At 37.8% G+C, this 13,963-nt stretch overlaps 1 protein-coding gene across 1 annotated transcript; it reads left to right on the forward strand.

Annotated features, from left to right (window-relative positions):
- Positions 1 to 3,799: 3,799 nt before the first annotated feature.
- On the forward strand, positions 3,800 to 10,938 carry LOC112200364 (dual specificity protein phosphatase 1B). The gene is made up of 5 exons (XM_024341389.2): positions 3,800 to 3,955; positions 7,141 to 7,285; positions 7,381 to 7,516; positions 7,981 to 8,101; positions 10,573 to 10,938. The coding sequence occupies exons 2-5, from the start codon at positions 7,181 to 7,183 to the stop codon at positions 10,760 to 10,762; spliced, it is 552 nt and encodes a 183-aa protein (XP_024197157.1). The 5' UTR covers positions 3,800 to 3,955; positions 7,141 to 7,180; the 3' UTR covers positions 10,763 to 10,938.
- Positions 10,939 to 13,963: the final 3,025 nt, after the last annotated feature.

Here is a 13,963-nt window from a genome sequence, read left to right on the forward strand (position 1 = left end):
CCGAGTCATCGATGGATTCAGAGCCCTCATGGAGTCATCGATGAGATTTTGTTTAGGTATGTTTGGGTTCTCAGAGATCGTTTAGAAATAAGTAAAAGGATTAGATTTTGATGCTTGGGAATTGTCAGTATTGGTTAGAATTCATTTGGGTTTGTTCAGATTTTATGATTTGTGATTCTGGTTCTGTTCATTAGTGTTTGGATTTTTGGTAAGAACTAGATGATATTAGTTGGTATTATAAGAATTAATCTGTGTTTGATTTGGCTACTTTGATTGTATATGTTGGGAGTTGAGAGGAATGATGGCTGTGATGGTGGTGGTGGCACTGGTGGGTGGTCGTTGACAATGGTTAACGGAAGAGGCCGGTTGGGGTTTGCAGCTCCGCTTGGGCTGCTGTTACGGCTGCATCTTCTTTGGAAGCAGAAGGGGGGGAGGGAGAGAGAGGGAGAGAGAGAGAGAACGAGGAAAGAGAGCTGGAAGAAGGGGTGAAAAGAAAAGAAAAAATAAAGAGAAATAAAAAATAAATAAAAAAGAGTAAGTGAGGGTATAATCGTCATTTTAGTGTGAAATGAATGCCACGTCAGTAAGATAACCGAGGTTTTTGACGGCATGGACGAATTGAGCGGAAATTGAGAGTTCAGGGACTTTTTAGGTGAAATTCGAAGGTCAGGGACTGAAACGACGAAACCCTATAAGTATAGGGAGTAACCAGTATTTAACTCAAAAAAAAATGACATGCATGTGATTATGTGAATTTGGTTATGAAAAGGATGAAGCAAAAGACTTAATTGTCTGTTGCCATCCCTAAAGATGCCCCAACTACGTAAGAAGGTTCAATGATATTATGAATAAATTGAATTTTGAACTTAACTTAGTTGGGTTCAATCTGCAGTAATGTCAGCTTACTTTATTACTTGAGGAACACCACTAACCAAGGCATCTTTACATAGAGTTTTTAATTGGACTAAATATTGTTTAGTCATTGAGGTTTTAACAAAAAAACTCTTCAATTCTTGGCCTTCTAATTTCACACGTTTAGTCATTGTACTTATTAATTTTGGACCAATAGGTTATTTCCGTCACTCTCCGTCCAAAAACTCCATTAAATAGCTAACGTGACAGTCATTTCGCGGCAAAATGTCTATTATACCTTCATTTTTTTTTTCTTAATTTATTTATTTTTCTCTTTTTTCTTTAATTTTAAATCTTGTTTATTTTCTTCTCTCTCTTTTTTATCTTCTACTTACCCATTTCCCTTCCTTCATTCTCTCTCTTCTCCTCCACCTCCATCTTCATCATGAGCTCCATTGTTCAGAACCTCCAGAAGAGAATGCCTGCAAACCAGGGCACCTTACCCATCTCCCAGGGCTCCGGCCTCGACTAGGCTTCGACTCTTCTGCGAAGGCTCTCGTCCCTCTCCCTCACGTTCCAGCCCATCTCCTCCCCGGCCACAACCTGGGCCCTACAGCAATCTAAGTCGGTCTCCGCCATGGGCGAGTACGCCACCATTAAGAGATGGTAGGACTGGGGCTGAACTTGGGTCCTCTCCAGAAAGCCCATCTTCGCTCAGGATCTGGAGATGAACGAGGAGGAGACAAGATTCTCGGCTCCGACAACAGAGGCAGCTGGCGACAAGTCTTCTTCAAGGTCCAGGCCGAGCTTCGGAAGCTCATGAGCTCCGACAACCTCACCACTCCTCCTTAAACTTATAGGCCGCTAGCAAAAAGGATTCGGGAGCCCAAAACACCATAGCCTCCGTAATTCCAATTTGGAATTGGAATCATACAAATGGGTCCTCTAAATCTTCACCCGAAAATCTATTTCTTGATCTAAATTGTTGCTGATTCCCAAAGTTTGATTCTTTTATGGTTGATTTGGGGATTTAGGGTTTCAATTTGGGTTCTTTTGGATTGGGTCTTGATTTGAGTTTGGGGTAATGGTATTTATGTTTTGGGTATATGGCTTGCTTTTGATTTTAGGTATATGGCTTGCCTTTGATTCTCTATTTTCTAAAACTCAGTGATTTGGGTATGTGGCTTGATTCTCTGTTTTCTTTGTTTATGTGAGGTGTTGAAGCAGGTGGCAAATGGGGAGGGCGGTGTTGGAAACGTCGCAAAGGAGGTCATAGAGGGTGGAGGAGAGGACGGCGTAGGGGGTGGAGCTGGAACAAGGAAGAAGGAAGAAGGAAGAAGAAGAGATAAAAAGATTGACAAAAAAAAGAGCCCCAAATCGGATCATCTTCTCTCTCGGCCTCAATTTCCGGTCCGAATCGAGCTCCAAACAGCTAATGTATATGTTGTATATGAATCAGACCCTTTAATCTGGGTGTAGAGGACAACAAGAAGAGAGAGGAGGAAGAAAAGGGCACGACATTGAGGAGTCTCGGAGGAGGAAGTCAGGAAGATTGAGTAGGTGATCGAAGGAGGAGAGAGAAGAGGAGGAAAAAATAAACAGAGAAAAAAAATATATAAATTAAAAAAACAAACGAGGTGAGGGTAGAATAGACATTTTAGTGAGAAAATAATTGTCACGTCAGCTATTTAAAGGAGGTTTTGGACGGAGAGTGACGGAGAGGACCTATTGGTCCAAAATTAATAAGTACAAGGACTAAACGTGTGAAATTAGAAGGCCAAGGATTGAAGTGTTTTTTGGTTAAAACCTCAATGACTAAATAGTATTTAGTTCTTTTTAATTTTACTAAGGTCTCTAGGCAGGAGCTTAATTTTGATAGTCTAAAATGGATGAGTTGCCATACATTGTATTCCTTAATTTATTTATTATTTAATAGATTAAAACTCACTTCATAAAATATATATATATATATATATATTAAATAAATAACCACCACAATTTAAACAAGAGCAAAAGTGATGATAATTTGCAGTGGAGGACAAAATGTAGGTGACTGTGATACTATTCACTATTCAGGAGGCTGGCGCTGCAGGAAAGGCATAAACCTGATTATTCTTTGATGGTGTTGTTGACGTGATTAAGGAGTGTGTTTGGTTGGATGCAGTGATTCTGAGTGAAACAAGTCAATTAATAGGTGCTTTATCCATTCCTTTATGATATGCCATATTTATCCTCGGAAAATGGTTGCATTATTGATCCATCTGGAAGCAATAATGTTTGTGGAGGATCGATTGGCTTTCAGGATGGTGCATACTGGGTTGAGTCTTTGGTGGAGGTCCCAACTGACGAGCAACAAAAGACAGCTGATAAAGATTGTTCAGATTGGTTGGAGTCGATCAATTTTAATCCTGAGGAAAACAACTTCTTTTGGAGTGAAATGCAATGGTGTTCGTAGCTGATTGACATTGGCATGGATTAAAGTATTGTAGAGAATTGGGACTGAGGAATATGGCAATTTATGGTGAAGCACTCAATGTGATTAATGGACTAAATTCTTCTAGATTGGACCTTAGTGATATTGGATGAGTTTTGGATGCAGTTAGATTGATGATGATGGAATTTAATATGGTTTGTGAAGAAACGTTCTAACATGGTGGCTCATAAACTGATAAGATCAGCTTTGTCGTTGGTGCAAGCTATGTTTTGCAAAGAAATAGAGCCTCCTTAGCTCCATTATTTCATTAATGTTATGTAGTTTGCTAGAGCTTTGTGGTGGTTCTCGGTTGGAGAACAATTTGTCCCCATATTGATGTATTCATTTGAGTTAATAAAATTACTCCTCCAAATATATATATATATATATATATATATATATATATATATATAAATTAAAAAAAAAAAAAATTAGTTGGAGATGAATCGAAGAAATCACACTAGTTCCTTTTTGTTTTGTTTGGGCCTTTGGGCCTCCAATTCACCTAAACCAAAAGAAACCGTAGCGTTTTCTCAAAGTCTTTCCATTTCACCAATTGTTTCTGTGTCAACTCTCCCGCCGTGAGAAAGTGGCAGCCGCCTTGTTTCTCCTAGGAGGCCAACCCGAGCGGTAAGCTTTCTCATCCTATTTCTCTCTTCAAACTCTGCATCGCATTTTTGGACTGCAAGTTTTCTTCTTTTTCTTCGCTGAAAATTGTGTAAAATTGGTGTTGTACTGGTATTTGATTCTGGAGACTGTTCGTTGTTGGACATTTGAGTTCCGAAATTGAGTTTGATGAGCAGGAGTGGTTGTTTGATACTATTCTTCATTGATATTTGAGAAAATTTGAGTTTGATACTACTCGCATTGTTCATGTGGTGATGATCTAGATGTTTGCTGGTTCAATTTGATGCGAATTTCTTACATATTATACCGTGTTTTGGTCACTTGAAATTGAATCCCTCAGAGTACAATTGTGTTTACGCTACTTCGATTTTTGCTTCTGAGTTGTATAGATTTGCTTGTTTGTTTTTCTTATTCTTTTAATCTCTGTAGGTTCACATTAGAGTTCACAATCCAATGTCAGATAATATGCAAATTATGTTGGAGTCTTTAAATTTCTTTCTTTATTCATTTTTGCACTTTGATTGTTTTCTGTTAAGATGTTATTTCAGGAAGTAGTCAATGTTATAGTTTTGAGTAATCAGCCATACACTTCCCTTAAATGGTGGCCCTTTCTTCAATGTCTCAATTTCCCTTCCCATCAGTTTGCCAGAAAAAAAAAAAAAAATCACAAACTCTCAAACTTGCAGTTCTCTCGTGCATCAGAGAGATAGCTGACAATCACCTGCAGAGAAACTGGTGACATAGAGAAATCCCTAGTCAAAATGTGGTAATCAGGTTTTGCAGAGATGCTATCCTACCCAATCCCAAATGCATCTTACAGGGCCTCTCTCTCTCTCTCTCTCTCTCTCTCTCTCTCTCTCTCTCTCTCTCTCTCTCTCTCTCTCTAATCAGGTTTTGCAGAGATGCTATCCTACCCAATCCCAAATGCATCTTACAGGGCCTCTCTCTCTCTCTCTCTCTCTCTCTCTCCCTGTATGTGTGGTATTCATTGCACTCAGCCTACCTGGTTTATGTTTAGCCAAGCTCTCTCTCTCTCTCTCTCTCTCTCTCTCTCTCCCTGTATGTGTGGTATTCATTGCACTCAGCCTACCTAGTTTATGTTTAGCCAAGCTCGTGAGTTGTATAAGATTAGGCTGAACCCCAGTATGATTTTTGTTGTTTTGGAGGCATATAGAGTTGAAGGTTTTTCTGTTAATCTCAATACATTCAAGGTTGTTTTTAATATGTTGAAGAAGCTAAGCTTGGTGATGAAGCTTTGACGGCTATAGGGAAAATGCCAGAATTTGATTTGCAAGTGAAGCTTTAAGGTTGTTATGATAAGGGTGATTTGGAAATGGCTGAAAGTTTGGTGAAAGAGATGGGTATGGTGAATTTTTATCCTTTTTGATCACATACGTGGAATGATGAAAGATTTTGTAATCTGGGTCGGTTGGATGATCCTTGTCAGTTGTATAAGTTTATGAAGTAACATGGTTGTTTGCCTAATGTTGTGGTGTACTTGGCACTACTTGATAAATTCTCTAGGCACACAGATATGGTGAGAACCTTGAAGTTATTGGACGGAGATGGAGAGGGAAGGTGGGGATTGTAGTCCTAATGTTGTATGTCTGCGATTCAAAATCATTGTGACAAACGTCGGGCAATGGAAGCATATTTTGGACCAAATAGAAGTTTGTAGTTAATTCCTGACTCGTGTCATGGTTAGTTCTTTAATTAAGGGTTATTTTGCAGAGGAGCAAGTTGAAGACGAGTAATGAGTTGATTGATAGAGTTGTAGGAAACCGAAATGTTACAGAAATTGATTACTATAGTTATCTTGTTGGGTCCTTAAAAGTAGTTAGAAGATCTGAGGAGGTAGAAAAGTGTATTTAGGATGGTGCTTGATAGTGGGATCAAACCAAACAGTTTGATGCATAGCATTATCAACAGAAACCTTTGTTTGAATGGTGTACAGTAGATTATATTATTGCTCATTTCATGAACTTGAGAAGCTGGAATGCTTATCTTCCGTTGACTTTCATACTTATTCTATTCTTTTAGTGGGGCTTTCTCAACAAAGGCACTTAGTGGATGTTGCAGCTTTCAAGGGTAATGCTCAGTAAAAGAATTAAACTGAAAGCTCCCTATGTTGACAGTATTGCTCAGTCCTAATGAAATCCAAGCGGAGATGCGGAGTTAGTCTAACAATCGGCAAGAACTGTAAGGTGACATCGAAGAAAAAGAATATTTAATTGTCTCATTGGCTCTTGTTGGTTGATGAACTGAGTTGTTCAACTGAAGAAGAAAAATTCTTTTGTTTAATTGGTAGTATTTACAAATGACGAGACCTTGTTTCAATCTGAAATGGAATACAGTTCTTGGAAGTGGAAGTGGAAGTGGATAATGGCAATTCCTGGCCATATCTGACTACTAGGGGGAATGCAAATGTCTTTCAAAGCCTAACACCAACTCATTGATGAGAGAAACTTCATTTATTGGGAATTGTTTCATAAATTATAGCATTTATCATGACAAACTTTTACATTGTGTACTGGATTAGTTTGGAAACCTTAAAAGAACCTGAAGAAGGTCTTGAATTTATGGTCCAGCCAGGAAGTCATCTTGAAATCTCTAAATGTGTTAAAAAGTATGTGGTGCCTTAACTAAAGAGTCTGTATAAATGAGCGGCGATGTGAGAGTAAATAAAGTTCATCATAAAGTTGCATAAATTCGATACTAGAACCAACAGCTTCACTTGAAAGTTCATCATACAGATGCATGTCATCAGCCGAAAAGCTTCTCTTGTTAGGGCATGAGAGATGTACGGTTATACTCGAGTAAGTCAAGTTCATCATAAAGGTGATGGATCACAATGAAGAGCAAGCTGTACCAGAATCTGATACCAAGTATAAACAGTTGTGCTTGACAGTTCATACAGATGCATGTCATCAGCCGAAAACTTTTCTTGTTCATCATACGCTGAAGTTCCCCATACAGTTGAACTTGCTCTAGTATAACTAGCTGCTAGAATCTTGTTTTTCTTTTTGAACTCTGGCTGTACCTGCCTTGTTCCTGTTGATAAGTAGTTGTTTCCCAGAATTCCTTTCTGTGGGAGAATTTGACTCACTTTATTAAATTGTGAATTTGGGACTCATAGTATGTCCAAACTTAAATTGCTGTCTTATCATTTTTGTATTCTTTTGTTGAAGGGAATAAGTGTACGGCCGGGGGAAGTTTCTGTAATTAGCAATGAATCAGGTAGATGATTCCCTTAGGAAGCAAGCTGCAGAAGTATTGCAATCTATGAATGACAGATTCTCTACATGGGACAATGTTCCATGCCAGATTGAAGAGGTTGTTAGATTTTAATTTCACAATCAGTTTTACACCATTGAGTTCAGTCCCTTTTCCTGCACCTAGTAATTGTTGTCATGGTTTCCATTATCCAGGGTCTCTTCTTGGGTTCTATTGGAGCTGCAAACAACAAGGACGAACTGAAAAAGTTAAACGTGACGCACATTCTGACAGTAGCTAATTCTTTGCCACCTAAGTATCCGAATGATTTTGTGTATAAGGTATTGAATGGTAAGAGTCTTCTTCCTTGATCTGGTGAACTAGGCTTTCTGTTTTCTTTAAGTATAAGATTTTTTAATCTGCAATCTAGTATTTGATATAATTTACTTCAATCAATTGTCTCCAAGTTTCTTGATTCATGCACTCAGTTTGCTACTTGTATGATATATCAATTCTTTCGTAAAGCTGGGATTGTTTCGATCTCTTTTATAATTTTGTATCATAAAGTGATTTTCAAATTATCTTATCATTTTTAGTCTAAACGTCTTTGGTATACTCCAGGAGAAGCATTGACACACTGATTTGAAGCACTTACCCTCCCACTTTATAAACGTTCGGTTTCACCAGCCTCTAGTTTGCAGTCCATGACATTGACTTTATGAGCTATACATAATATAGGTCATAATGATTGTTTCAAGCCAAGGTTCTGGAATTGATTTTTGTATATTTTTTTGTGCTCTTTGAAATTGAGGTAGTTACGGACACAGAATGCACAAACCTACGACAGCACTTCGATGAATGTTACAACTATATTGAAGAAGCTAAAGGATCTGGAGGCGGTGTGTTGGTTCATTGCTTTGTGGGAAGATCAAGAAGGTGAATTTCCTCTCCCATTTTATATTATCATTTGCAGATTTTCTACTTATTCATAGTGAAGAATTATCGAAGGTATGTCAAACTTTGTCAATTAGTTGCATAGACGGTGAACCCTTGAAGTGTGATTCTACTTGTTTCTTTCTTGTCAAACTTGTTGTATATAATCCTCTAGCTTTAACCAATGAATTCTGAAAATAAATGCTTAGAAATTTGAATGTGTCAAGTTATTATAAAGGTAAATCTAGTTTGTTTTAGCCAAGTTTGGTTGAATCTCAATGAGAGTAATGCTTTATACAACCTTTAAAATGAGTTGGTAAACATGCACTGTTGGGAAGAAACTACGGTTTTGAAGGAAACATTTGCTATATCTTGTTTTGTGCAACATTAATCAGATAGATATTGGCTTATTTTTTCATTACTTTCTTAAGATCCTGAATTCTTTCCCTATAGCTTCCAGGTTATTTATTATTATTATTATTATTTTTGTAGCAGAGTATCAAGGTTTTGATGTCGATACTGTTAATCAATTGCATCAGTGAATCCTTGAAATATGATTTACTTTTAAGGGCACTGAAATCTGAATATAATTAGAAATTTTTTTGTGTTAGTTGATCCTTTTGGGTTCAGCAGTGTCAAAGACCCAGAGCATAAGAACAAGCTAGCTAAAACACTAGGCATCTCAGAAACACCAGCAATATTATCTGCAAGGCATTTATCACAAACAAAACAAAACAAAAAATATAAAGTTATCATCTGCAAGCAAAGTAAGAATCAAATCAGAAGGGTTGTCTGGGATCTGTAATCCAATATCATAGGCATAACCCATCCTAGCTAAACCATCTGCTGCTGAATTTTGCTCTCAGTCTTTCTGAGTCACATTGCAATTACACTTTTGCAGCAACTGATGAAGCTAAAGTGAGGATGAGTGTCGCAGACGGGCTTCCTAAGTAGAGCTATAACACATTTTGAGTCATGGTCAATGAGACCTTGAAAAACTTTCCATCCATGAAAATACCACATAATAACTAATATTAGCTATGAATCCCTCAAGCCAAGGACCATTGGAGTCCCTGAGAGTACCTCTTGCACAAATCTTGCCTTCCAAACACTGTCTGCCACCATCAGTATTGAGCCGTCCAAACACTGTCTGCCACCATAAGTATTGAGCTCGATCACATCAGTAGGAAGACATTGCCGATTGGATGGGGAATTAACTCATAGGTTTAGTGGATTCAGAAAAATATGTTTCAGTCCATTCTGAACTTGCACAAATCTTGCCTTCCAAACACTGTCTGCCACCATCTGTATTGAGCCGTCCAAACACTGTCTTCCACCATTAGTATTGAGCTCGATCACATCAGTAGGAAGACATTGCCAATTGGATGGGGAATTAACTCATAGGTTTAGTGGATTCAGAACAATATGTTTCAGTCCATTCTGAATATAACCCATGATGTTGTTTTGTTGTTTCAAGGCCACAGAGGCTGAATAAAAGAAGAGTCAAACAGCTCGTTACATCTCCCTTCAGCATTAAATTAAAGTTGGATACCAAACACTGTCTGCCTCCATACCAGTAGTAAGACATTGCCACTTGGATGGGGGATTAACTCATAAGTTTAGTGGTCTAAGAACAATTTGTTTTATTCCATTCTGAATATAACCCATGATATTGTTTCGAGGCCACATAGGCTGAAACAAAATAAGAGCCAAACAGCTCGTTACACCTCCATTGAGCATAAATTTAAAGTCGGATACCAAGGTTTAGAGTTATGTGTTTGAGGTCTAGCTTTGAGGTTGGCAAACATTCAAGCTTCAAATCGTGGAGTGTTAATGAAGAAGAAATCATACCCCTGATGAAACTGTATTTTCAGAGAAGCCGCAGATCTTATAAACAAATGATCCAGTGATTCCACATGATTCTTGCTTCTGGGGAAAATTGGATTACTTGGTAACTTTTTCTGCATCCATGAACCTTAGTTAAGAGTTTTCCGTGAAACACAACCAAGCCAACAAATCTTTGCACCATTTTAACTGGCATGGGTCAGCAGACAAGCCAACAAAGCGGCGGATCTTGTTATGTGCCCCTCGGACTGGGTTGTCAACCTGCCTTCTTCTTGCTTCATGTTATACAGTTTAATGCTGCCAAACCCCCCACCCCCACCCCCCACAAGAATTGTCTTTCTCCTGGGTCTGTTGGTGGCTCATCTGTTCTGTTCTATTTTGCTTTTTAATTCTATATTTCAATGCCAAAAAAAAAAATCCCACTTTGTTTGCATATAATATAGATTGGAACTTAGAAACACCATGGATTTGTATACCTGTTAGTCACTTGCTATTCGCACTGTTGGAAGCAAATACAGCTCTGAGTGATCACTTTTCTTGCTTATATATATTAGTACTTGAAATAGCAAGAAGTTGTATCCTTTGATCAGATAGAACTTGGCTTATTAATGTTTTTCTGATCTGTGCAGTGTGACTATTGTTTTGTCTTATCTAATGAAAAAGCATGGCATCAGCCTTTCTCATGCTCTTGAACAAGTGAGGAGCAAACGACCACAGGCAGCTCCAAATGTTGGTTTCATTTCACAGTTGCAGGACTTTGAAAAGTCTCTTCAGGGTTCACTATATAGTCGGTGCTTAAATTACATTATGAAAATGTAACCAAAAAACAAAAATGGTTTGTACATTCTGAAGTAGCTGGACTCTTTGGAGCCAAACTACCATATTGCCTTTTGAATCTGAGCATATAGGCTATACTCTATAGCTTGTTGCTAATGATCAAACATCAAATTCAGGGATATTGTTGTCCTTTATGATCACTGATGGATTCTGTTTCTTTTTCTTTTTTAATCTTCATAGACCTAAATTTGAAGATAGTCTAGTACTTCAAACTCATTTACTTATCGCTCATTTTATCTTCCAGCTTATAATCCAGTACTTCAAACTCATCATCTTCGTACTTTTTTTTTTCTTGGGTCAAGCATCATCTTCATACTAATAATTCAGTACTGGTGACACATCCATCTATAGTTTTCGGACCAACTTGTGATTCACCAGACACGGTTGCGGACACTTGCAATACTAGAATTGAATGATTTTCTTCATTTCGTGTGTTCCATAATATGGGTGCCCACAAAACTTCAGCTCAACCTGCTTTAATGGCTTCTCCACATCTGCTTTAATAGCTCAACTAGTGCCAATAATTACATGTAAAAAGTCTTGTGTCTTGCTTCTTTTCTATATAGTTTCGCAAAACCAATGCATCTGTAATTTATCAAGATCAATTGAGTGGCTGTGAGAGGCTCAACCTCAGAAAGATTAATGTCTTTTTCTCAAATTCAGATGGAGATTTAAGTAATTCAAAACATCACTTGAAATGTAATTCAGTTACCAAGTCGTCTTATGCATCTGCAAGTTAAGAGTTTTTGATTGATATTTCAAAAGTTAGATTAAACATATACAGAATGCAAATCGTGTCAGATTAGTTTCTTGCAGCTATTTGCATATGCCTGTCTATTTGCATATGCCTGTCCGTCAATGGATATCGACTCTGCAACAGAAAAACTGAACAAGCATGTACTGGAACACTACAGAAATTCAAGGTTTTGGAATTCTTAGGCAAACTTTCAAAATAAGACTGCTAAGTGTTTTGCCTCATGCTCATGCTCATGCTCATGCATACATGAATAGATTCAATACAACCAAATATTTTTCAGTTCTTGATGGTAGTCTATAAAACATTAATGTACCTTTTTTTTTTTGGCCTAAAAAACATTAATGTACCTTTGAGGGTAAGTCTGAAAAGTATTGTTGGATGTTTAATCCTGAAATCGCGTCAAGGTGCATGCCAACTGATACATCCATACATAGTTCATATTATATCACTATCATGCTAGAACAAAAGCAAAAGAAACAAATTCTATGATCAAATATAAATACACAATCATTACTTCACAAACGGTGTTGAGCATTTTCCTCTTTTCATTCTTTCCTTCATCTATATTTTGTTGAGAGAAGCCATTGTAATCATTGCTATTGTTGCCTTGTTGGTAAATTCCACTACGGGTAATTCCACCATTGCTATTGTTGATAGACCTGGTAAATTCCACTACGGGTAATATTGTTGATAAACTTGGTATTCCTCTACGGGCTATTTCTTCTCTTAATTGTAGTATGGATAGTTGTGTGTGGTATGACTTGGTTCAATTTATATATCTTGTTAGATTTTTTTTTTTTGAAATAATATCATGTTTATATATTAAAATTCAGGCCAGAAAGAACCATTATATATCCTCCTTCTACCATCTATGGGTAGATAAAGAGTTTGTGGTAAGTCACAGCGATACATAGATTAGGTCTGATCAGTTGACCGTACTCATGCTCACTTATTTAAGCAAGCCTACACACTATGAAATAACATAGTAAATAAGCAAGCCTAAAGGTAAAAACTTATAGTTGCCCTGAAAACAATAGGAAATAGAGTTCCCTAAACCAAGGGAATTATTGAAAAATAGACAAGCTAAAAAAATACTAATAAGGCCTAGGCAAAAAAACCCTGGCCCAATGCACCGAGCTCGTGTGTGATAAGCAGGGAAGTCCAGCCTCCTTCCTCTGGCTAAAAAAAAAAACAGTGCTACTGTCATGCCGCCAGCCAACGACGCCCACCGACCTGCCCGCTACCGAGATGTCAGACACCGACCCGCCTACCATCTTTAACGACCGGACGAAACACCGCCAAGACAAAGCAGTATCCGAGCCCGATGTCCTGCCATCTCCAGCAGAAGACTCTGCACCAGCATCGATCAGGCTTCTCCACGACGTACTGTATTGCCTCAAATCATCGACGAGAAGGAGATCTGACTGGTGCCCTTCACCTCCAACGCACAAACTCGACTAGGCTCCCGTCCAACGACACCTACATCCCGATGACAAAGCACAAGAGGCCCATAGTCCCAACGAGGCCCGAGGTCCTCATCTTATCAACGAGGGTGGGGGTCTACGTCGCGCCGCCAAGGAAGGCCGCCGAACGAGCAATTGGACGGTAGAGAGAAAAACTCCGGGTTTGGGTTCTTAGGGTTAAGAATTTTACTCCTTCAACAAACCTGTAACTCGTCAAAGGCCACAAAAGAGGAAAACATATATATCTTGTTAGATGTGCATACATACACCAATTTAAATTTAACCTTGAATTTTTTATTTTATTTTTTTATCAGAGGTGAGGTAGCAAGTCATCTCGGTTACGTTAGCGAGTTAATAACACAACCACTCAGTCAGTATTCGGATCAAGATCTACGAGGAAATTACAGCAAAACTAGACTAATTTCCCGCCGCAGGTGCACAAACCCGAAGGTCCTTCAAACATGTTGGCCACAAACTAGTGGGAGTTGAGACTCGAATACTAGACATGAGGGTTCCATGCTAGGTAGCTCAACTAATCTTACCACTCCAGGTAGTTATTTAAGAGAAATTTTAAATACACACCCCTAACTACTTAATACACATCCCTATTATTTTATATTTCAAATTAGATTTTACAGGTAGTTTAAATTACCAAAACAGACATTTATATATTAGAATAAGAAAAAAGATAGTCATATTTTCCTTATATTGGTCTATCATTGTGTATAAATGAATAGATAAACACATCAAATTTCTATATATGGCCTCCCCATTTGATACAAGAATAAAGTTAGGAACCATTTAATTTAATTTTTTCTTAAATAAATTGTAATTAAATGGGGTGAGAAACCATATAATTTAGAATTTCAGAATCAATGGCATTAAGTGTTTTTAAAACAGATCGCTTTACTCCCATTTTCTACTTAATTTCTTTTTTTTTGTTATAAAATTATGATTAGTCAA

Source organism: Rosa chinensis, chromosome 4 (genome assembly GCF_002994745.2).
Source record: "Rosa chinensis cultivar Old Blush chromosome 4, RchiOBHm-V2, whole genome shotgun sequence".
Classification (NCBI taxonomy): Eukaryota; Viridiplantae; Streptophyta; class Magnoliopsida; order Rosales; family Rosaceae; genus Rosa; species Rosa chinensis.

What these genes read in the sequence shown, in the direction of transcription:
- LOC112200364 (XM_024341389.2), top strand. Translation starts at nt 7,181, where the DNA reads ATGAATCAGGTAGATGATTCCCTTAGGAAGCAAGCTGCAGAAGTATTG. An exon ending in TTCCATGCCAGATTGAAGAG is followed by an intron (nt 7,286 to 7,380) that starts GTTGTTAGATTT and finishes TCCATTATCCAG; the next exon opens with GGTCTCTTCTTGGGTTCTAT. An exon ending in TGTGTATAAGGTATTGAATG is followed by an intron (nt 7,517 to 7,980) that starts GTAAGAGTCTTC and finishes AAATTGAGGTAG; the next exon opens with TTACGGACACAGAATGCACA.